We start from the raw sequence: 23184 nt of genomic DNA, 5'->3' as shown, positions 1-23184 counted from the left end.
CGGACTAATTAATTTTTGAAAGGTTCCACCTCTGAAAAGTAGCTGTAAATGCCTGAATACCAAATCAGAACAACTGATGTTTTTCACTTTTAAATTCCATTGGGATTTTGTTTTTTGCCTTCCATTTATTTTCTTCAAAAGCTGCTTTAATGAAACACTACTTATTTGTAATTATAATACAGCTCTGTCCTTGGAATCATTACCATCTAATATTTAGTCAACAATAGATATATTAGAACAATTATTTGATGCCATCATAAAACTTTTGCTTGTCTAAATGTATTTGTATTTGACGCTTCAAGTCCCAACTCTGAGCTACAAACCCTATCTCAGGTTTAGTAATCTACTAGAGCCAGTGGGTCAAAAAGTTACATGAGGAAGTAACAATATTTGTATTGGCAATCATTCCGTTGGTTTAGTTTACCATTTTTACTTTGTAACGTAACTTGAATGTAAAGGGAGATCAACATAAATACTGCTTTCAGACGTGCACGGAACTCCAGATATTTTCCTAAAATATTCCAGGGGGCTGTTTGTCAGAACGCAAATGTCAGAGTCAGTTGCTATACAGACTGTTTCCCAAACTTCTCCTTCCAGCCCCCTGGTAAAATATCTGCAAAATGTCTCCATGAGCAAATATGAGAATGCAGCAGGATATAGTGAGGCGACATGGTGCTAAAAATTTTAAGCAGCCATGAAATTGGAAGATTACAAAATAGCTCAGGATGAAAAAGAGGAGACGTTAACAAAGATTTTGACATTGTAAGACAAAGAGATTTAAGAGCTTTTGATGATAAGGACCAACGCTGGTTTCCTAAACACAAACATTTTAATAGCGGAATTTGTACATCATGTCCTCCTGCCTGCTGCATGCTCTACCTTTAGAAGCCACACCTCATCTGAAAGTGCAGGACATCTTTCCCCCGTTGTTATAAATGCAAAGATTTTGTTTGTGTGGCTGCCGACTGCAAGCTTCACCCACAAAGCCTGGATGTCTTAAGAGCAAACAAACTGAAAGATGGAGTTATCATCGTCTGTTCATGTCCACCGACTGCTTCAATCTGCATTGACTGACAATTGAGCAGATTTACTGTGGTTTGCAGCACAACCCCCATTAATCCAACATACAGTGAGAGCGGCAGGAAAGAGTGAGCGAGCAAAAACAACCACCATGTGATCTCCTCCTCCAAATTTTGGGTGGGGTCCCTCTCGCTGCGGCGCTGAAGTTGGGGGGGGGGGGGGGGGTTGGGAGCTGTCAAGCAGGAGATTAAACAAGGCAGAGGCGGTTGGGGGGGTTGGGGGGCTGGTTGTTTGCCAGGTTGCCTATAAACTTTGCACGGGTTGAGAAAAATCACACTTCACACATTAGCAGCTGTACAACAAACAGAGAGGAGGACAGCGTGAAAACACAACATCCGTGGATCGGGATCGACCACAGCTACAACATCTGCTGCTTTCATCCCCAAAAATCGTCTCCTGGGAAAAGATCTGACTCACGCGACAGATTAAATAGTCTCACTTTTTTTGCCTGGCTGTTTTGCACTCAATAACCCTGACAGATCCGGCTTCATTTCACTGAACTCCCCCCCCCCCCCCCTCCCCCTTCCTCTGTAGAGTGATGCCATGCAGAGGGCGTGCCCCCCCGGCCCTGCAGCAAGGGTCACCAGCCGAGGCTGCTGTTTATTCCACTGTCACAGCAGATTCATCAGAGGAGGATGCCATGTTTAACAATGGGTCGCCCTCGGGGGGGTGAACTGAACTGAACTGACACTGGCTCAATGTTTACATCGATGCATCGTCGATCCAGAATGCATTTAAGGGCATTTGAGTTCTACAATTTTTTACGTTACGTTATTTTATATTCTTTTTCTACCATGTGTGATTATTATTAAATCTGTGAATCTAGCCGTTGCCGTGGCAGCACACCCCTCATCCCCACCACGACCCCCAGCACTTGGGTGGTGGGTGCAATCACTCCATCAGCCAGCGGCTCCCAATCAGCTGAGCTGGGCGCTGAAAGCAGTCACATGTCTGATCTGGGGTTGTGTTTTTTTTTCTTCCCCCTCCACGTGTCAAGATACACGGAGCAGAAGGCGGGACAAAAACAAACCACCTGATTGGCCAGGCCCGTGTCACCAGCTTATGGTTGCGAGGAGGACTGTTCCCTTAAAGGGCCAGACCCTGTATTTTTATTTTCCTCAACAACAATACAGCAACAGCTCGACATCTGATGCAGAGACCAGTGGCATTCGGTTAAAATGCTCCAGTAAATCAGGCATAAATGACAAACGATGCTTTTATTGGCTAAAAATGACCAATTTGCAGTTGGATGAATACATTTACTACGTTTATATTAAAAACAAATTCGAGATATTTGCACTTTACTTGACAATTTAAATCTGATGTCACTTCTTGATTACAATTCACATTATAACATATTGAGCTTTTTTTTTTTTTTTACTTGACAGGTGTAGTTATGGATGCTTATGAACATTTTGCATATTTAACACAAACAGCTTAAACTATTGAATGTATGTTGATAAAAAACCTTCATTAGATATATATAAATAAACGTAAAATCAGCAACATCATAAGGATTAAGGTTACTTAGACAAAGTAAACAGTGTGAGAGTCCCAGGGGCCAGGGATCATTTCTAGGAATTCAAGTGGAGGTTGCTAATAATAATATATATATTTAATATATTCTAAAATATTACTAACCCTAACCCCTTTGATTTAGGTAAATAATGTCAACACTGCATAATACACATTTAAGATGTTTTTTTTTTTTTTATGGCTGTAACCTGATTTTATATCCTTCCACTGAGCGGTATTTGCATAACAACTGTGTCGCTGACTCGGTCCCTTTCACGGTGTGACGGAGGGGCGGGTCCCTTCGACCAAGAGGGGGAGGAGAGGAGGAGGAGAAGAAGAAAAAAACAAACCCTGACTCTACTCAGCAAACATCCACGAGTGGCTGTGATGCGCAGAGGGGATAGGAGCAGCTCCCGCACGGTCCGGATAGGAGACTCGCTACCGGGAGGTTGTCAAGATTCCACCGATCGCTACGGAAAGCACTTGTGCTGGCGGTGAGTGTCCCGGTCCTCTGGTGTCTGTCCCGGTCCTCTGGTGTCTGTCCTCACGTTTCAAATGTCCTCTGATGGGGTTTTTTTTGCGGGAGTTGGGCTCCAGGAACCGGGGGAAGCTGGGATCGGGCATGTCCTGACAGGAGCCGGAGGTGGATCACGTTGGGAAGCATGACTTTAATATAGTCACGTCCCAGTTGGTTTCTGGTTATTCTTCATAGAGGTTTTTCTTCTCATCTCCAAACCACAGAGTGATTATTTGCGCGTGGATTCTTCACGTTCCGGCTGATGATGTTTCCCCCGGGTCTCCAAAATCCCCACCGTCGGGTCAATGTTGTTTTCATTGTCAATATACAGTAAACAAACCAAAGTTCAAATGGCCCCCCCTCTTGTTTATTTCACGCTTAATATCGGCTCCCAGCGAGTGGAACGTGCTGTTATCTCCGAGGTGTTTGTTTTGGGGAAGAGTTGAGTCTGAGGAGAAAGTGTCAGTGGAGGAGAACAGCCACAAACACCGGAACGTAACATAAACAGAGACTTCCTTCTGAAATGCTTCTTGTTTGTTTGTTTGTTTGTTTGTTTGTTTGTTTGTTTGTTTGTTTGTTGTGGCCGTCCCAAGTAAACAAATAAGTCAGTGTGGTCGCAGCCACTTATTTTAAACAATGTGAGAAAAAAAAGTTGAAATAGTTTTAATTGAGCATATCGTGTGCACTGGTTTCCTCATTAGCAGCAGTAAGGGATGTTTTTTTATTTCATTTTTATGTCTCCAGTCCCAAGCGGTGGAACTTGGCATGTTTACCCCGGGCATTGTGTTCCTGATGCGGTTAAAGCTGCACCGAGTCCCCGGTGGACATCCGGAACCCACATACTGATAATTAGAAACAACTTGCTATGAAATAATATCAGTTTGTTTTTATTTATTTTTTTTAACAGTTTTGCATCATTATTTCAAAAATGCATACCCCGGCATACCAATTGAAAACATCGAGGTCTGTGATTAGCTGTGTCCTGTTTGGGTTCCATAGGGATCTGCATTGCCTGTTAACATGGAGACAATGGGGCGAAATAGCAGCAGAGCTCACCTTGTTTGCAACCCACCCCCACCCAGCAGCCTGAGCAGTGGATGGAGCAGAGCCTGGTGCACAGATGGAGCAGCAGAGGGAGCCACTTAGTGCTGCAGCTCTGAGCCTCGGTCCAGCACCGAGGAGGCTGCCAGGCCTCGCTGTAGCCCCAGGCAGAGTGTGTGTGTTTGTGTGTCAGTGTGTGTGTGTCAGTGTGTGTGTGTCAGTGTGTGCCTGTCTATGTTTTTCTATGAGTCTGCCGCGATGGTAATCTTGCCAGTCCTCTGTCCAGCGCCTGTGGAAATTTAAGACAGGACTCACATTGTCGTTGACACGCAACACAAAGTGCACACTTGATCTTGGTGGAACTTGCTGCACAGTTGCACACTTGCAGAGATGCCCCTACAGCTTAGTTTGCTTTAATTAATCTACTGCTTAACTTGCCTGGAGGCGAAGCTGCTGTGCTAAATTTCAGTAGAGCCCAATTACTTAGTTCACACTGGCAAATTGGATCAATTTAATTCCCCAAAATGCCCTGGTAACAATGAAGCCCAGAGGATGGGTGGGTCAATACTGTGGGTTTTTTTTTTGTTGTGTGTACCAATTAATAGTAAGGCGGCCTGGCTAATCAAACAGTATCTTTCCCACAGTGGATCAAGGTGTACTTTGTATGACATAATGCAAAGAGACACTCTCACGAAAAGACATGCGTCTGGCCGCCTCTCTCTGTAAACACAATACCAGTGTATCCAGTTTCAACTTTGTGCATTTGCCAGTCCACACGGCCCATTTGCCTCCTCTTGCACAATAAAAGGAGAAGATAGACACCCTCGACAAAGCCACGGAGAAAAAAAAGAAAAGTAGATGTAACAGTAGTTCAGATTGTGGCGCGCTGCCAACTAGGAAGAGAGTGCGAGTGTTTGCTTTCGGCAGGAGCAGTTGAGGACGGAGCGAAACTCGTTATCTCCCTCGTGAAGCGGCTGCTGCGTGCGGCACAGCCAGAACTTTGGTTTCACTCACAGACCACCTGGTGCTCAGTGTGTGTGTGTGCGTGTGTGTGTTTGTTTATGTGTTGTCAGAGGAGACACTCTCCAGTCATTGTGTAGGTGAGAGCGAAAGGGAAAAGTTGAGCACAGGTTTTAAATGTTGAGCAGCAGAATTGTGCAGGAGAGACATAATCCCGACTCTGCCCCGTAGCAAACTCCTCCAGATTAAGGTAATTTAGATTGAGAAAAGAAAAAAAAAGCCTCTGCGGTTGATCCTTTAGCACTCGGTTACATTTTGGCACGTTTTCTATAAGAACGTGCCAAAATCAGAGGGTGGCAATTCTGGTGTAGCATTGCCCCACCACACACACACAGGGTGTCTCCATATGTTTGGCTCCTGTTGTGACTCATCACTGTATAAAAAAGGGGAGATGATGGCTGCAGCTACATCTGCCTTCGTGTATGTTTTTTTGGACGTATGGATTTCCATTGCCAGATCCATCTGTGCTTCTGAGACGATTCCTCTCGTCTTGTTTGTTTTCAGTATTACCTCACACAACATAAGCCTCTTAGTGGGTATTATGATGACTAATGATTTATTTCCATTTAACGTCGACTGGGTGAGATAAGTTTCCATCTGCCAGAGGGCAAAGTTTCCACCGTCAACGAGATGATATTTGGCTTTTTTTTTTTTTGATTGCTCTTGAATCAAATCACACCCAAATTCCCTGCCAGAAAAAGATCATACACACATACATCCCATGTGGGTCAGATGCCGTGTTTACACTGACAAACAACACAAACATGTACACAAATCAAAAGTTAACGTCTCGTGTCCCCCCCCTTTTTCTCCTCTCCAGGGAGTTTACCGCTGAGGCGTCGGATGGATGATGAGGAGGAAGACATGTCACAGCCCATCTCGCAGCTCTGGGGATCGTCCTTCAGGGACGTCAAATACGAAGACCGAACCACGCCGATTTCAGCCGGACAGGCCCTGGCTGCCGTCACCGCCGCCGTGCCCACGTCGCGGGGTCACAACAACAACAGCATCGGCATCAACACGCTGCCCTGCAGCTTGCACTGGCAGCCGCGCATACCCTTTCACGGTAAGGAGGGATGAGAGACTTTGACCACGCTGAAGTGATCTGGGATTATGGATTTAGAAACGGAGTCTACAGCAGTGGATGATGTATACGCAGAGTAACCTCACACTATTACTCATTCCTTCTGTGTGGAATTTTTCTCTCTGGGAATCGTCCCCAAGCAGAACAAAATGAATGAAGCTCTGTCTCTAACTTGATAATCAGAAGTTTTCCTTCTTGGGCGATTCCATTTAAAATTATTTCTGCAAAACAGAGTAAAAATTAGTTTTTCCTTGTTACTGGGAGATTCCCATTTAGGATAATGTGAATGCTTAAAACTTAGAAAAAACAGTCCATTTGAAAACACTGTCTCGTTTGAGTTATGAGAATTTAAAAGGTCTTCGGTGTAATAAAATGCTGTATCATCTTTAAAACTATTTGAAGAGACAGAGGGGGCCAGTGCCAGGGCAACTAAAACAGGAGTTATGTACTGTCTTTTTCCTAGAGTTTGTATTAAGACTTGCTCTTGATTATATATATATTTCATTTAAACTTAAAATCGATTAATTATAATCACATTCCTGCCATTTCAAGTTTTTTTGCATATTAAATTTGCAATTCTTGAAAGAGTCTGACAATACTTTCATACATACGTAGCCACATTAATATGTCCATCGGATTTAATCCAATATCGTTTTCCCCCCTCTTCAAATCAGTGCGACAGCGGCCTAATTGGATTTGAACCAGTGATGCAGCAGAAGGCCGCTGTTGTGCAACAACGTACATGTTGTTCTGGGTTTAAAGTCGTCAATACATAAACACTGCTGTCATTACCTTGTCAGTCATTGTAATCCAACCAGTAATGGAGGTCATGCACTTGGCACCGCGCCATTTTTCTTCCTCGACACATTAACAGCACGGTTGCAAGGCGCCCTGCGTCAGACATGATCAACACATAAAAACTATTGTTTTCCCTCCGAGTGGCAAGACTGCAGAAGAGCATGCTCGAGGCAACGAGTAAACTCGGTGACACATCCCACAGAAAGGCGGAAGTTCACTGAGGCTGTTGTTGAGTTAATAAGGTGTTTGAGTTCTTCCACCTTCCAACACTCACTCGCACACTCTCTCTCTCTGTGTTGTCTGTGGATTCTTCAGTTGTACTTTGAGTGTCTGATCTTGTTTTATCTCCAGCCACGAGAAGATAAAACCTGACACGGCTGAGTTTCAGTAATAATATTAGTAGAAATAGTTTTTCCCCGAAGGTTTTTCACTGTCTCGTCTATGATCAAATAGAAAAACATATTAGAACCACTGCGTTCCACCGATATAACAACAACAACTTCTGAGTATTTTTCGAGATCCAACAAAGTTTTTAAGAAGCTCGATTTTATTTTTTTGTTCCTTTCAGGCAGCGCTGGATTACGTTCACATTTCCCCGCTCACTTTGAGCCAATGGAGGACCGGGGAGAGAGACAGCATGAAGAGGAGGAGGAGGAGGAGATGCAGGAGGAGGGCAGAGGGGAGGAGGATGAGAGGATGGCAGAGAGGGCGGAGGAGCAGGCAGGGGTGAGCGTCGAGGCGCAGATCGGACGCAAACTTCGGGAGATCGGAGACCAGTTCCAGCAGGATCACGTTGAACTGGTAAGCCTCAGATCCCAGTGACGGGTTTCCTCACGTGACCTCAGACTCGGTGCACGCAAGAGGATTTATCAGATCCTTAACACATGAACAGACATTATGATAGATTTAACACATTTTTTATACTTTAATTTTAAGAAAGCACACGACAGCTGATTCATTCTAGACTCCTGGGATTTGGGATCTCACAGAAAGGTCAAATGTGGAGGTGGACCTTCATGTCTGTCAGCTGGTTGCACAAAAAAGCACCTGAGGAAAGCTGTGGATGAAGTCATGGCTGAGAAGATGTAATGAGTACGACTTAGACAATTGGTCAAAGTCCAACACAGAAATCTACCTAGTTATCCAGTAGGATAGTGTCACAAACTGAAATGAAGATTACCAAACCCATTCACTCAAATCTCAATGGCGCATGAATGCTGAATAGGTAACTTATGATCGAAGGGGCACAGCCTGGCCTTTAACTAAATTCTGTCAAACTTTTTAATACGTGTCAGTTTTAATTTGATGGGAATAACAGCCACCTGGTGCCAGTTTGTGGCTCAAAACAAAGCAACAGAACATTTTGTGCAGTGATTTAAACACTTTCCTGGCCACAGTGAAAGGGAGAATACCACTAATAAGGCAGGGTTTAGTTACTTCATACTGAAAACGAAGAAACTACTTTCTGGACAACCAATGTGATCTTCAACTGGGGCACGGCAAGATGTATCTCTCAATCTCAGTATTTATTATTAATCAGCTGTTTGGTGTTGTAGTCAAGGTCGTCTTTGTCTTCTATAAACACTGAAACAGTCCAGGCAGAGTGTTATACACGATACTGTCATTACAAACAATAGGAATACTAGTGTATATTTCCTGGTCTGCAGACTGAAAGAAAAACCCACGAGTGAACTCCATGCCCTCATCTGTTTAAAGGCCTTTTTAGAAGGAGGAGATGAAACGACTTCTAATTCCGACCAGTATCCTTTATTCTTCCATTTCCACTTTGTTTTTGAAAGTCTTTTCTTTTACCTTTTAAAAAAAGAAATAGACAGACAATTTCGCCCCTTCAGATGAATTCTTTACACCACACGTTTTCAGACTCGTGTTTACTCTGAGGGAACTGGGCTCAGTGTTTGCGAAGCTCCCGGGGGGGGGGAATAGTTGAGCACACAAACCCTGTCTGGTTCCCGGCGTGAGCTTAATCATGTGTGGAAGCGTCAGGCTCCCACACATGCCTCAGCTGTACCTCGAAAGACCACAACGTGTTTGCAGACCCGGTGTGATTGATGACGTGTCACCTGCATCGGTGTTTAAAGAGCAGCTAATGGTCTGACTCAGCAGATCCACTGGTCACATGACTGCAGACGTGGTTAATAAGTACACACATGTACCCAGGGGGCAGGTTTCGAGTTTCTTATCTGCTGCCGCAACTGTTTTGCCACGGGGTCTATGTTGACGACGAGGTGTGGTCGATATGTTTCTAAAAAACTGCGGTTAGAAAAGGCTAGACAAAAATTTGAATAAGAGAGAAAGGAGACCAAAAAAAAAAGTGTGAGAAAGAATTAAAAAAGTGATAGTGGATGAGAGGTGTTGACTTTGCAGGTGATATCGACGCCGCTGTCACGAAGAGGAGCGAGAGCCGCACGCACGTCTGTGTCTGGGTAGACTGTGTCGGCTGTTTATTCGCTCCTCTAAAAATAGAGTCTGACTCACACACTTATAGACGCAGCCAGTAACATGACGGCTACCCACAATACCTCAGTTGTCCCGTTGGCTGCCTCAGTGTGTGTGTGTGTGTGTGTTGTGGTTTGCGTGTGTGTTTAACTCTGTGGCGGAGATAAGAGAGAAAACTGTCTCTTTTGTCTGGCGTCTGCTGTCGAGTTGGGTTTTAAGCTGCAGGTTTTTTTTGTTGATAAGTGCTGTTGCAGGGATATTTCAAAGGGAGAATATAATCAAGAGCCATTCTGCATGATATCCAATCACCCGTCTCGGTGTTTGCAGCTATTGTTTGACAGTTTCACTCGTTTTTTACAAGTAGACGTTGCCGGTGCGGAGCTCCGGTGTGGGTTTCTGTTTATGTCAAGCACATTATATCGGTGGTTTGAAGTCTTAAGCATCACTTTGGACATCTTAAGCTTGACAACTTTAAGAACCAGAATGCACAGAGAGAGTTTTTTTGAACGGTATTGGATGAATTAAGCGGAAAAAAATGAAAATGAAAACGCACCATTCTCCTCTACCTACGCAGATTAGAGCTGAGAGAGATGAGCCCCATGTGGAACAAACCAGCGTGCTGTTTAAATAAGCTCAGCAGTGTAGAATTAAAGCAATTAAGGACAATTAGGGTTACATTTAGCGGTGCTGGCTCAATTCAGTTAAGTCTGCTTGTTCTGCATCGAATAGCCTGTGGCAGACTGTGATTGCCGGGCCTGCCAGAGACCTTGATGGAGCGAGAGCAGAGGGGAGGAGAGAGAGAGAGAGAGAGAGAGAGAGGGAGAGAGATCGTAACATGAGCGCTTATGCAACAGGCTGCAACATCCCCCGACTGTTCAGAGAAAGCCAGCGGGATCGGTGCAGGATCAGAGATGAGGAGGAGGAGGAGGGGAAGAGGGGAGGTTGCAGGATGCAGCGAGGAACCCCTTCATCTGTCTGACGACCACAAGGGTTACACACAGAGACAGAGGCATGACAGAGCTGGGAGGAGGCAGCTCCGTGGGGGGGGGGGGCGGTTTGGTTTCCTTCGCCGTGTCTTGCTAATGATTGGGCTGACTCTGCCATCAGGATTGAGCCGTGATGAAATAGACGGCGTGCGCTCTGAAAGCATTTCGCTGCGAGCGTCTTGTTTAGAAGTGGGAGATTTAATAAGAGGGGCCATCTCGAACCTGAGAGAAGAGGATAGAGTGATGTCATTAAGATGAGTGGCAGCTTGTTATTCAGGTCATGTCATCTCAAGTCTTTGAGTTCATGAAACATTTATTAACTAGATTAAAAAGTACATACTAATTCAATTAGACATCACCAAATTGTACAAACTCTTAGACACCTGTCCTCTAAAAATACCTGACATTTATTGACCACCTAAAGCTGATGGGCTCTTCCCTGACCGCATCCTTCCATCAAGTTTCGTGTTGACTGTGACATTTTTGCATAATCCGGCAAACTAACAAACAAACAAGCCCCGACATTTAATTTCACTAGGTCCAGATTTTTATTTGGATCTGCGCCAAATATGTTCAACGTTGGTGAACTTTGACCCACGATATATGCTTCACATTCGTGTGAATGAATGTGTGACCTTTATTATTCAGTGAGTGCTTCCCCGACCCGTACCTCATCAAGTGTGGTGGTAACCAGTCCGGTTGTTTTTGCGTAATCTTGCCAACAAAGAAGCAAATGGGTGAAAACACCAGATCCTGGGCGGAGGTGATATAACGTGTGTCTGGGGATCTGAGCCACTGCACCAGATACTGAGCTGCACTAGTATCAGTGCAGGATGTGCGTGTGACAGAAATGTTTTCTAGACACAAGCTTCTGTTGTGGAAACATCCAGTCTTCTTGGTCATATGGTTTTATCTCACAGGGTTTACCACAGGTCACAAGGCCTCTACAGTCACCTGTAACCAGGCGGAGATTTTCAGCCTAACGATTAGAAGTATTACATTTTAAACATACAACCCTCCATGATGCTTATAACGTCTCTAATAATGCTTTTCCTTTTTCTGTCTGTAGTTCATGAGGCACCAGAGACAGAACCTGCCCGTCTGGATGCGATTCACCGTGGCCCTGTTCGGCTTCCTGTTTCCCAGGGAGCCTCTGGTGCCGCGGCTGAGAGGGGAGCAGAGATGAGGGGACTTCCTGCTCGGCCCCTCCCCTCGGCCCTTGCTTTCCAAAAAACAAGGGACCAGACTTTTAGAGATGGCACTGTAAGATGGAACACGGGTTTGGATTTTGTTTTCTAATTGAATATGAAGACGACATGAAGAAAACGCGGTCACTGCTGGACGGAGACTGAATATGAATTTCTTTTCCTTTTTTCCTTTTTTTGGGGGTTGTTTTCTTGTTTTTTCCCGCCTCTCCAAGAAGAAGCCATTGTGTTTGAAGAGATATTTTCGAAATATTTGTAAGATTACCTATTTTGTACAGTAAACTGCTCTTTTTATTTGGTAATTCAAGTCTTGAAGAACCTTCATCAGTCCAGGGAATGCCTTATTCTCTCCTGCCACAGTACATTACGCGTTTGCATCCAGGACATCACCTGAACGAGATCGATCTTAAGATCAGGCCACTTGTTTTTATTTTTGGCGATACACTGTGGACGTGGACATTTCTGTGCTGAAGTTACTGACTTAAAACCTTGAGGACTCGGGGCACATTTCTAATTTATTCTCAGAAAAACAATAAGCCCTCTGCTTATCCTTAACTGTTCCGCACTGGCTAATTTGAAAACATGGTTGTGATGAAATTGTTGCAGATTTACACACTTTTGTTGCACTGTTGGTGTTTTATCAGCTTCCACTATAGACGTAGGGACGTTTTATCAACCCGGTGTCCTCCATCCGCCTCCAACCACTCGTGTTAGTAGAAGTGGCGTCACGACCCACTGCGTAGATTTGGATTTTGTGGATTTAACCCATTAAGACCCAAGGAAGGCGAATAAGAACATGCTCTAAAACTTTGACTGAAGAGCTGACGGATTTTACAAAAACTTTTCTTTCCAGCCTCTGAAGCAGAAACATGAAATAAAAAGCATTTGACAGTGACTTTCATTGTATATCATTTGACGTTTCCCTGAAATTTTCCCTGAAAAACTTTAAAAACGTATTGTTGGCTGAGAGCCCTAAGAAACAAACACACTACATTTTCCCATAATTAATTTAGTCTTAAAGGTCCATACACGCATATGTCGCATCAGGTCTTGATGGGTTAAATCATTAATGGAAGCTTACTTGAATTTGGGTGTACTATAGGTTTCAGCCGAGAACGGGATTCAAAGTGTTGATTCCCTCGTCTCGACTTGCAATCGTGTGCAGTTCAGAGTGTGTGCTTACTCTTTTTCCAAAATGTGCAGTAATAGTGAAACCAAATAAGCACAAAACTTAATCAAATCTCCCTCATGGGATTTCAATCAGGGAACGGGAAACAATCAGATGTAAAGCTGAAAAGCTTTGGATCAATTTCATCCCTTTCTAAAGCTTTTCAGGATTTTCTTTCTCTGGCTGAGTGGACAATCCTAATTTCGCCCTCTGTGGGAGAGACGACCTGTAGGAGTGTTTTTAGGGCTGAGCAATATTCAAGCCAGTGGGAAGGAGGAATACAAAACTTAGGGATCGGCTGCATTTGCAATCAAACTGACGTCCAAGGAGGGAAATGCGTCGTCAGTGGAATACGTCTCTCTTTACGAATACCTTTGCGACACACCTTTTGGTTTGAAGCTACAGAGATGCATTTTTATTTGATTTAATTCCAGGTGTAAATGTCACGGGCACTGATTCAAACCCTGTCATGCTGATACATGTATGAGAACTCTCACGTTTTAATCTCCTATTCAAGTGCTTTCTTTCACCAAACTGCCAGTGGTACATTTAGCGTCACAGTAAAAAATAGCTTCTGTATATTTCCGAAAAGCATTTTACAAACACACATACACACACACACGTGGGAGACAGTTAAGTGATCTCCACGTGATAGCTGCTACGTTAGCAATTTGCAGCGACACAGCCATTGTAGTCTTTTGAGACTTTGAATAAGATGTTAAAAATTCTCATTGGATGTATTCTTTCAGTCTGTTGTAGATTCATGATATGAACTTTTGAAGACACTGATGGTTTTTTTTCTGCTTTATGTTTTCTTCAGGGAGTAGTTAACATCCGTGTTAAATATGAAATGTGTTGGCTGATATTCCGCCTTTGGGGGAGACCGCCGTCGCGCCGAACAAGCAAAAACATTTCATTAGACTTTTAAAAAAAACTTTCCAAAGCAGCTTCCCTCAACATCATCATGGAAGTGAAACAGATCATCAGGTCCAGTGTGAAGGATTTACAAAGGGTCTGTCAGCAGAATTTGATTATAACTGTGGTTTTGATCATTCGAATCACCTTAAACCAAGAATATTTGTTTTTTCTTTAGCTTAGCATGAGCCGTTAACTACAATGGGAGCGGCTCATCTTTCGTGTTACTACATTAGACCAGACCGAACAAATCAATCTCAAAGGGTCTTCCGCATCTTCTTTATTTCATAAGATATTCGGCCGAACGTGCTAACTTGGCAAGACGGTGAGGGTGTGGGAAGGGGGGGAAAAATGGTTATAAAACTGCTGTAGATCCTCCTACACGTTCAGAAAGGGAGGTGTCGGTTGGAGGCCACTAAATCCTACACACTGGTCTTTAACTGTCAGTAGCTGAACCAAAAGTTTGTTTCCTGCAAACACTGATCGCTGAGCCAGTTCAGATATTGTGTTGCACTCTTGTCGTCAGTCCAAAGCTTTATACCCGTTAACTACTCCCTGTCCTTATACTGAGAACACTTTGTTAGATTTCTTTTGGAGATAATTTATTCTAATTTATTTTGTGTATATTTGCTCAGTGCTACTGTATAGATGACTCTCAGTGTGTACAGTCCTATTTCTTCTCCTTGTTCATGTGCATTCAGTTGTGTATTCGATGCCTGTGTGTAGGGGAGGTCGGACTAAAGCCACGTGCCTCGTGTGAGTCTCTCTTACAAATCACGTGATAAACAGACAATCAAATGTACAAAATGTGCCTTGTGAAAAACAGACCCGCCACATCTTCATCATCCTCATCAGCATCATCAACACTCGGCAGACAATTACCCAAAAGTCACTGGTCACGGCTCTTGTTTCACTCGGGCTCTGTGAGATCAACGTACGGTAGAGTCGGCACGAACAGTACGGCCTGTGTTCGTTGTGCCTTGATACGAAATAAAATAAACAACATCAAATCTGTGTGATTCCTCACATCAGCTCACGAGGCACCGGCTCGACCTTTGACATCTCTCAGCACGAACGGCAGGTTTCACGATGCAGAACCTTCTCGATATCAAGAGACGACTGTTTGCAATAAATGTGCACTGTAAAAAACAACAACTATTTTTACCTGTAAACTGTATTTTGCTCCTCTCTCTTTCTACTCCTGTGCTGAACTTCCCCCCCCCTCTCGAAAAACTCAGATGCTGGATCGGCCGAGGTAGTCTGGGTTTTTCGTGCTTTATTATCTACAATCTAGTAGGGCTGCGGGTTTACATTTGAAGGAGGAATGAGCCACCGTTTTTATTTTATTTTGTACTTGAGCTGGGTTGAGCAGCCACTGGGTCGGTGTCACTGCTGCAACTCGGCTCACGAGAAACATTTAGCTATACGTTCAACCTTCAGTGTCTTTACTATCAAATTTCTTCAATCGTTTTTTTTTTTTCAAATATCCAAGAACGAGTGCATCTTAACTGTCAAGTGCTGTGATTTGGTGTTTTTATACATTTGACATGAATTTGACAGCTATTGTTGCCATGTTTATAAAATTTTATCAAAACTTTTTCCATACTTTTTTGTAACAACACGGAGAAAGAACTACAACATGACTTTTTTTGCTTTTCTATGATTGCTTTTTATTCAGTGTTGTGGCATTTTTCTAGATTTCGGATATTGCCAATTCTGCTGTCACTCAGTTCAAGGGCTTTTTTCGATAAATGTAAATGGAGTCAAAATGCATGTCCGACATTCCTGAAAAAAAATATTCTGTATCCTAAGGGTTTGAATGTAATTTAATGGAGTGAAAAACCACAATATCTCTTTTTAATACATGGACTGAACAGTGGAACTTCTTTCAGACTCCTGTGCTGTCTTCACGTTGCTTTCTTTAAATTCAGAGTGGTCTCAAGGATTTCACATTCATGTGTTCTATGAAGTGAGACCCAGTCCAGATGTAGCAGTTCTTTTTCTTTTCGTGAAAGCATTGGCTGTGTCATCTTTGGGACTGCTCTGTGTCAGCTGCAGCGTTTTCCAAACAGCGCAGGACGTGGAGGGATGGAGGGATCGGAGGCGGACCGGGGATGTTTGTTCTTTTTTCTAGTGCAATATGCTGTACATAAGAGCTTGGCTCTCCAAATCTTACAACTTCTCTTAAGTTCTTTTGTTGTTCAATGGGTACATTGCTGTTTTTTTCATTAAAACTTTATGGACAATTGAAATGGCCTGTGCATATTTTTCTTTAATTAATCACAAACAAGCAGAGAGTACTGTAAAAATGGCTCCAATTACTGATATAAACTGGTCTCTGACTAACTAACTTTTTTAGTAAATTAATGAGTGAACAGTGATTTTTCATTTGTGAACAACACAATTCTTCCCAACAGGCCTTTGGTAAGAACAATGGGCAAAGCTGATGGATACTCGAGCCGTTCCGTTTAATATTGTGCCAATATTTCATTGACCTAAAGCCACATGAGTTCCTTTCACGTGAGCAGTGAGAACAGAAGATTGACATTCCCTTGTGCAATGTTAATAATGCAGTTAATTGACTTTAGGTCAATCCAAATGAGCAATTTAGTGCTTTGTGACTTCACACAAGAATAGTATTAGTCAGATGTCTAAGATTGATTCTGATCCAGATGATCTGATCTCATGCATAATAGTTGATGTGGCTCAGTCGATACAAAATGACAGATCAGCTGGCTGTGAAAGAGTCAAAAAGTTGCTCACAAACGTATTTTAGAATCTCCCCCTTTTATACAACACACGCTCACACGCGTGCATGTCAATCCACATCAAGTTCCCATATATTTTGCTTCTATTATGAAAATATAATTATTGTTATAGTTTTATATCCATCATCTACAACACTAATTCTTTTGAGGGTCGAGGGCTGGAGGCAATCCCAGCTGACATTGGGATGGACAGCTCACCAGTGACTAACACACACAGACAAATACATTTCCATACATTCATATAGAGCACATTCATTTTCACATTCACATACAGTCAGAGGCCTCAGCCAAGCTGGGATTCGAACCGCAAATATTGTTGCTAACCACTTGCTAACCAGTATATCATCGTGCTTTCCACTACAGCTCCCTTTTTACTATAGATATCATATTAATATTATTTTGTTGATCCTAATATACGCAGTCATATCATTTTCTGCATGTTAACTTTTTTTTTTTTTTAATTTAGGAACATTTTAACATTAATTATATGCAGGCCTTAAATATGCTCACAGGTCTTCCTGCCTCCCCTTGCACCATTCAGTTTTTGTTTTCTTGTCATTTTTTATCATGTATTTTTGACGGTTAAAATAAATAAATATCTAAAAAAAGAAACCAAAGTAAACAATGACCTCAATTTGAATACTTGTCACCAAAAGTCCAAAATTATTGAGACGGCGAGTCCAAACAACGTGGACATTTTCACCCCAAAAATCGTCACTTAAATTGTATAAAAACCTCTTCTATGAATAGACACCACTGATTTAACCCCACTGATGGTCCCTCAAAAATTAACTCAGCATGAACAACAGAAGCATCTCACGAGCCAAAGAGGCCACGATGGAGCTCAGCACTACATTTTTTTGTTTTCATTTTAAACATGCTCTTGCCTCCAGGGGGGAAAGATGCAGCCCAACATAAACTGTGATTCACTTTTTCTGTCACCGTGTTTTTGGAGCGATCTCCCCCAGGCTGCTGCTTTGTACAGACAGGAGCAGCAGGGAAGGTAAATGTGTGCGTGATTGTCGAGGGCAGTCCTTACAGAAACAGAGGATTCTTGTTATTCCGATAAGGCCTGCGTGTCATGCTGCAGGGCCGGGGCTGATATGAGTCGATGTCCTGATGTGTCAAAAACTGTTATGGCTGTTTTCACTGTTCACACAGAATGTACACGCTCGTCCCTGCTTTTGTCAACAGTGCGTTCAGGTAAGAGAGAGTCAGCGAGTGTTTTACACACGCACACTGCAAACCACTCGCAGACGGGCGACCTGCCCTGTATTCGCATGGAGCGGGTTGGCTGGGAGCAACGTGAGAATAATTTAATTTCAGATTGTCATGTTACTTGAAAGGAATAAAGCCATATTGTCTGCGTTTCCCACACTGGGAGAACACCACACCGAACATCAAGCTAATGAGACGCTGCCCTGTTTCCACTCTCATTTCTTATTTCAGAAACATTTGATGCCCTCGATTTATGTGAAACATAAAGAAGTAAATAAAAAAGACATGTTATTTTTTTTATTTTGTTTTTTGTTTTTCTGTATGTGCGCGCTCTTGGCAAAATTACAAATCGCTGTGAAGAATTGGAAGCAGACCAGTAAACACATCTTCATACAATGGTCAGAGATGAAAAGCAGGCGGGTTGCCGAGGGAGGATGAGGATTCTTCTACCATAACTGGAAACTCGGGTATTTCTCAGCAGGTTATGTTAAAGCTTATTAAATAAAAAAAAGTCTCCCAGAATGCAATGCTAACACATCCAGGCTTTATGTTGTAACCACAAAACAGGCTCTGTATCACTCCTTAACCCAACACCAGCTGGAGAGAAAGCCTCGTCCACCCCCCCATGGGACTGCTGCTGGTAAATACAGAAAAGTGTGTGTGTGCATGAGAATGTGTGTGTGTGTGTGTGTGTGTGTATGTGTGTGTGTGTGTGTGTGTGTGTGTGTGTGTGTGTGTGTGTGTCTTCAGGGAAAGAGAGAAAGAGAGAGGGAGAGAGAAAAAAAAGTAAAATGGTATGGGGTGGGGGGTGACGAGGGCCTGCTTGGCTCAGCAGTTTTTTCTCCACACAAAGACCTCTGTGTTCTCCTGGCCGGGCGCTGGAGGAGACGCCCTCATGATAACCCGGTGCCTATCTCCAGGGTCACGCCTCGGCTCCAGCAGCAGAAGAAGTTCCAGTCCCCGGCTCTTTCTTTTTTTTTTGTTTAGTTCTGCCTTGGAGACGTTAACCCTTCAGTGTCCGACTGTTGCCTGACCGGCACAATGCGAAGGTCTTTCAAGGACTTCTCTGAGTGTGATGGACATTCGTCTTTCATAGACGTCCTCGACTAACTCCATTCGTCTTGAAGAACTGATTTCCACCATGTTTCTTTTGTTCAGTGTTTCTCAAACATTGTGAACAAATACAAAGCGAGAAGAGAAACTAGTTCATGATACAGAACCTTCCTAGTTTATAAATCCACATAACAATTACAGAAATTACAGAGATGTTTCAACTCCCATCAATTAAAACAATAACATCTGACTTAAGTCTGTAAAGGGAACGGATACAATCGGTTGTCATTCCCGGGTCCAAGGACTCTGCAGGAGACACCTTTCTTCTTCTTCATCATTCATTTGGTCGTCTAGACGCTGAGGTTGCACCTTTACGCCGTGACATGATTTGCATACAACTGCTGGTCGATTGCGCATAAATAGCCATAAAAGTTTGTGTTTTTACATCTTGGGAGAAATGAGGAACGCAGATTTCTGTCTTCATGTTGTGCAAGATGAGACACTGGCAAGTCCGCGAGACGAGAGACGTTTGTGATGTCAAACATGACTCACCGCGGGAAACAGAGACAGCACAGCAAACTGGCAACAAGAAATCACCTGTGTATACAAACTAATTTTGGTGTAAAAGAAGAATTACAAATTGGACAGAATGGGCCAGAATGGTTAAAAAAAAAAGACAAACAATAAAAGAACAAAGTACAGACTGAAATCTGAACTTTAAACGAGGCAACCTACAGAGAAAAAAGATCCATAAATAAGGAATGAAGGAAATACATTAATTTAACAGTGACGTCATTACTGCAAACATAAGCAATTGGGAACATAACATAAGTTAAAGCATCTCTAATCCTGAAATTGACATCTTGTGTTAAGGTAGTGTGTCTCACATTGAGTATTAATCTGCAACAATCTCGTGAGACGACGACTGAGTGATGACATTACAATTATCACCTTCCCAAAGCTTTGTGTGTCTTACAGTTGCTGTCAGGGGAAACAGGTTAACACAGGACGCAGCTCCCTGCACCGCGAGTTTACAGTAAGAAGTGCCTGATCTCCAGAGATCTCTTCTTCTCCACCTCCTACATAGTTTTTTATTGATACATATATGCCTCAGGACATGCTGAACATCTGACGACAATATCAGAGAAAACATGAAAACATCCTAATGTCGAGCGAGGGGCAAAAAACATCCTTTTCGGTGGAACAAAGAATAGCACGAAGGGCAGAAAGAGGCCGTTTGTTAAAAAGTCATCATACGGAATCATAAAATCCAATAGGTGTGGCTCCATCCTCTGAGGAAATTAACTTCCTGTCCGCAGAGAATAGGTCGTGCCGCTCTGAAAGGGCACACATGTCAGGTGTAGCGCTCCAGCAGGGTGTTCGGTCAAAACATGGTGCAGCTGCAGCTGAGGTGGGGGGGAGGGGGCTCGGGGGAATAGCGTGACTTCCCTGGTACACGAGCCTCTGCTCTGTGGACCATGCTGCAACAACTGACTCTCATCCAGACACCTACCTGTTTTTTTGGAGGCGGGGTATCTTTTCATACAGAATAAATAGTAAATGGCGGTTATACAAGGTTTCTCTTGTTCTCCTCTGACTCGAAGAGCTTTACACAATGAGTCAGAGGAACCCATTCACACACGCATTTGGATAATACTTCTGTATATGACACACAGCCGTTACAGCCGTCAGGGGAAAGTCAGTATTCAGGCCTTGTGTATACAACTGCAGCTATTTCTACTAATGTATTTCATCTCCATCCACGTGACCCTCGTTTTAGAAAATATCTCCGTCCATATGAAAACACCAAAACGACTACCAACGCTGAAGCCAGGGCCAGTAGGTGGCAATAAAGTCTACATAAACCGATCCCTCAAATATCAGAGAGGAACACTGTGGTCCAAGTAATATGCGGCAAAGCAGACGCATCTGAATGTCTGCACTGTGGTGCAGTAATGCTAAATAGAGCTGCAAACTTATGATAAAACCTAGCAGTGCTAACAAAAAGTAGAGAAACCAGTATGAAGCTGCCATTTTAACACAAAACAACAGTTGACTTGCCTGAAGTAAACTGTGACGTCATCTTTTCCCAAACGCTCAGTTTTACATGTACAAACAGATACAAACAAACAGGAGTTTTTGAAAATCTGCTAATCCTTGTTTATGGAGGACAGACCCAAACACGGAGTCACAAGTTTGTTTTGCAAATGTTTTGCTTCAGCGAGGAAGAGGTCTCCGTGTGTTGCGCTGACACACTGCAGGACTGCAGACTGGAGGTGCCAGGGATCAAACCACGACCTTCTGATAAGTGGACGACCCGTTCCACCTCCCGAGCCGCAGCCCTGATTGTTGAAAACAAGATAAATTACCAGAAAAGTCTGAGAGGATCGCAACAAATATGTAAATACAGTTCTGGCAATAAGCTAAGTTACCTAATTTAGCAATGCGTCAGTAATCTCAGCCTTTTAAGCAGATTCATAATAAGTTTGTTTTGCATCTTATACTTCAACGAATTTAATTTTTTACAGCCATCGCAGTAGGCATTTTTACTGCACGTGGACAGAGTGGTATAGAACATTTTAATTTTCTTCCCCACGGAGTGTAATGTATTTATAGATAAAGTATTTTCCTATATGAAAACTATCCATAGGCCATATTTGCATTTATTCCAAAGATTTTCAGAAATAAACTGCCCTGAAATCTGCCCTAAAATAAGAGTCTTTAAACCGGACTAAAAACGTTAAAGCCTTTTTCTCGACATGACTGCGTCTGTATTTACTTCTCTCTTCATTTGATGGACAGAATCAATAATTGAAATCAAAAGACTTGGAAGCACAACACCCAAAGACTGTCTGAGCTTATGAGTCTTTCGCAGCTCAAGGTCAATAAACTCCAATCCATCCTTCTTGTTCAGGGACACTCGCACAAAGCTGAGCAGACGCTTTCAAACATCATAGATTTGGGTTTGTCCCACCCGACGTAACCTCTATCTGTAGAAATGCACTGGCTGCCTTTTTTCCAGAAGAACAACAACAAACCTGCAGGGCCACATGTTACTGTATCATGACAAAACTATGTAATCAAGTAAAAAAAAAAAAAGCTATGAGACATGCTTACATAGTCAGTAACGTTTGCAAATTAGCGGCGGCGTTCCTTGGTTACCTGGCTCCGCTCTGACTGAGCCACGCTGCCTTCACTTTAAAACCACAGCCCCTTGTACACACACACACGCACACACACACACCACCACCACCAAATAAGGGCGGGGAGCCGCCGATCCATCTCACCGGGTGATAAAAGTTAAATACAGCCCATGAGTGAAGACATGCCTGCAGGGGGACTTGGTGAAATGGGCGTCCACTGTTGTCTCTGTCATGTCAGGCCTGTATCAGGGAGGATAAACTCCTGAGATGATAAGTGGGTATTTATTTGGTGGTGACTGCGGCCTAATGCAAGACAGATGAGTGATGAAGGACAAACAGACTCTGGAGACTAAAGAACATGATGTCTCCGTCTATCTGGGATCAGGGGGAGTAACGATACATTTTATGTGCTGTGCTGCACGGAGACGTCACTCTGAGTATATTCACATGTAAAACTAGAGTGGAACACAGTGGGCCCAACAGTCCACTTAAATTCCTCACTAAAGTCTGTCATATTGGCTTGGATACAGTCATGAAACTATCACAGATGCATATAAACAGTTGATTCCCTGAACAGTTGAATCCACAAGATCTAAGCTTCACAATGATCGTGGTTACAGGTTTGTAGATCTGTTTGTTACTGTGCGATGGCCTATGAAACCAGATTTCACATACTGATAGATATCAGTCCCCTGAATAGGCCTTATTTCATTGGGAAATCAATAAAAAAGTCCCTCGTTCGGCCGTGCTTTAATTTATTGGGTTCTTTCTTGGGTCAAAAGGTTGATAAGTCGTGACGTGTGATTTCTGTTTCTGGGTACAAGCTCTGTTAATTTCCACATGGTCCGGTGCTGTGTCCATGTGCCTAAACTGTGGATCTCAGATGGTGGAATAGATCAAATGTGACACAAAAACAAAGTTAATCTTTTGCAGGTGAATGCTGACGTTAGCTAGCAAGACTTATTTGAGCAGCAGAGAAGAAAGAACTGTGTGAAGAATGAAATGAAGTTGATTAAATGAGAGTTGAGTCAGATGTACTCAGAAAGGTCCAATCCTTTCAGTGGTTTTTGCATAATCCTGCTGAAAAACCGATGGTGGGTAAGAATATAACTTCCTTGAGGTAATCTCAAAGTCTTACCTCCAGATTTGAAGAGGGCACAGGGAAACCAACACTCCATTTATTGAACTCAATATTGATGCATATATTCTATCTCAT

The 23184-nt window shown here is 43.0% G+C and overlaps 1 protein-coding gene across 1 annotated transcript; it reads left to right on the top strand.

The window, feature by feature from the left end:
- The first annotated feature begins 2942 nt into the window (after window positions 1–2942).
- Window positions 2943–16038, top strand: LOC133024293 (bcl-2-modifying factor-like). Its single transcript, XM_061091346.1, has 4 exons — window positions 2943–3089; window positions 5994–6239; window positions 7624–7856; window positions 11568–16038. The coding sequence occupies exons 2-4, from the start codon at window positions 6017–6019 to the stop codon at window positions 11682–11684; spliced, it is 573 nt and encodes a 190-aa protein (XP_060947329.1). The 5' UTR covers window positions 2943–3089; window positions 5994–6016; the 3' UTR covers window positions 11685–16038.
- The last annotated feature ends 7146 nt before the right edge of the window (window positions 16039–23184 follow it).

The sequence above is a fragment of the Limanda limanda genome, chromosome 18 (assembly GCF_963576545.1).
Source record: "Limanda limanda chromosome 18, fLimLim1.1, whole genome shotgun sequence".
Lineage (NCBI taxonomy): Eukaryota > Metazoa > Chordata > Actinopteri > Pleuronectiformes > Pleuronectidae > Limanda > Limanda limanda.
The sequence above is the reverse complement of the archived record's forward strand: the minus strand, read 5'-3'. Positions and strand labels throughout refer to the sequence as shown.

Coding starts and splice junctions, on each gene's coding strand:
- LOC133024293 (XM_061091346.1), top strand. CDS start 6,017: ATGGATGATGAGGAGGAAGACATGTCACAGCCCATCTCGCAGCTCTGG. Junction 6,240..7,623: donor GCCGCGCATACCCTTTCACG/GTAAGGAGGGAT, acceptor TGTTCCTTTCAG/GCAGCGCTGGATTACGTTCA. Junction 7,857..11,567: donor AGCAGGATCACGTTGAACTG/GTAAGCCTCAGA, acceptor TTCTGTCTGTAG/TTCATGAGGCACCAGAGACA.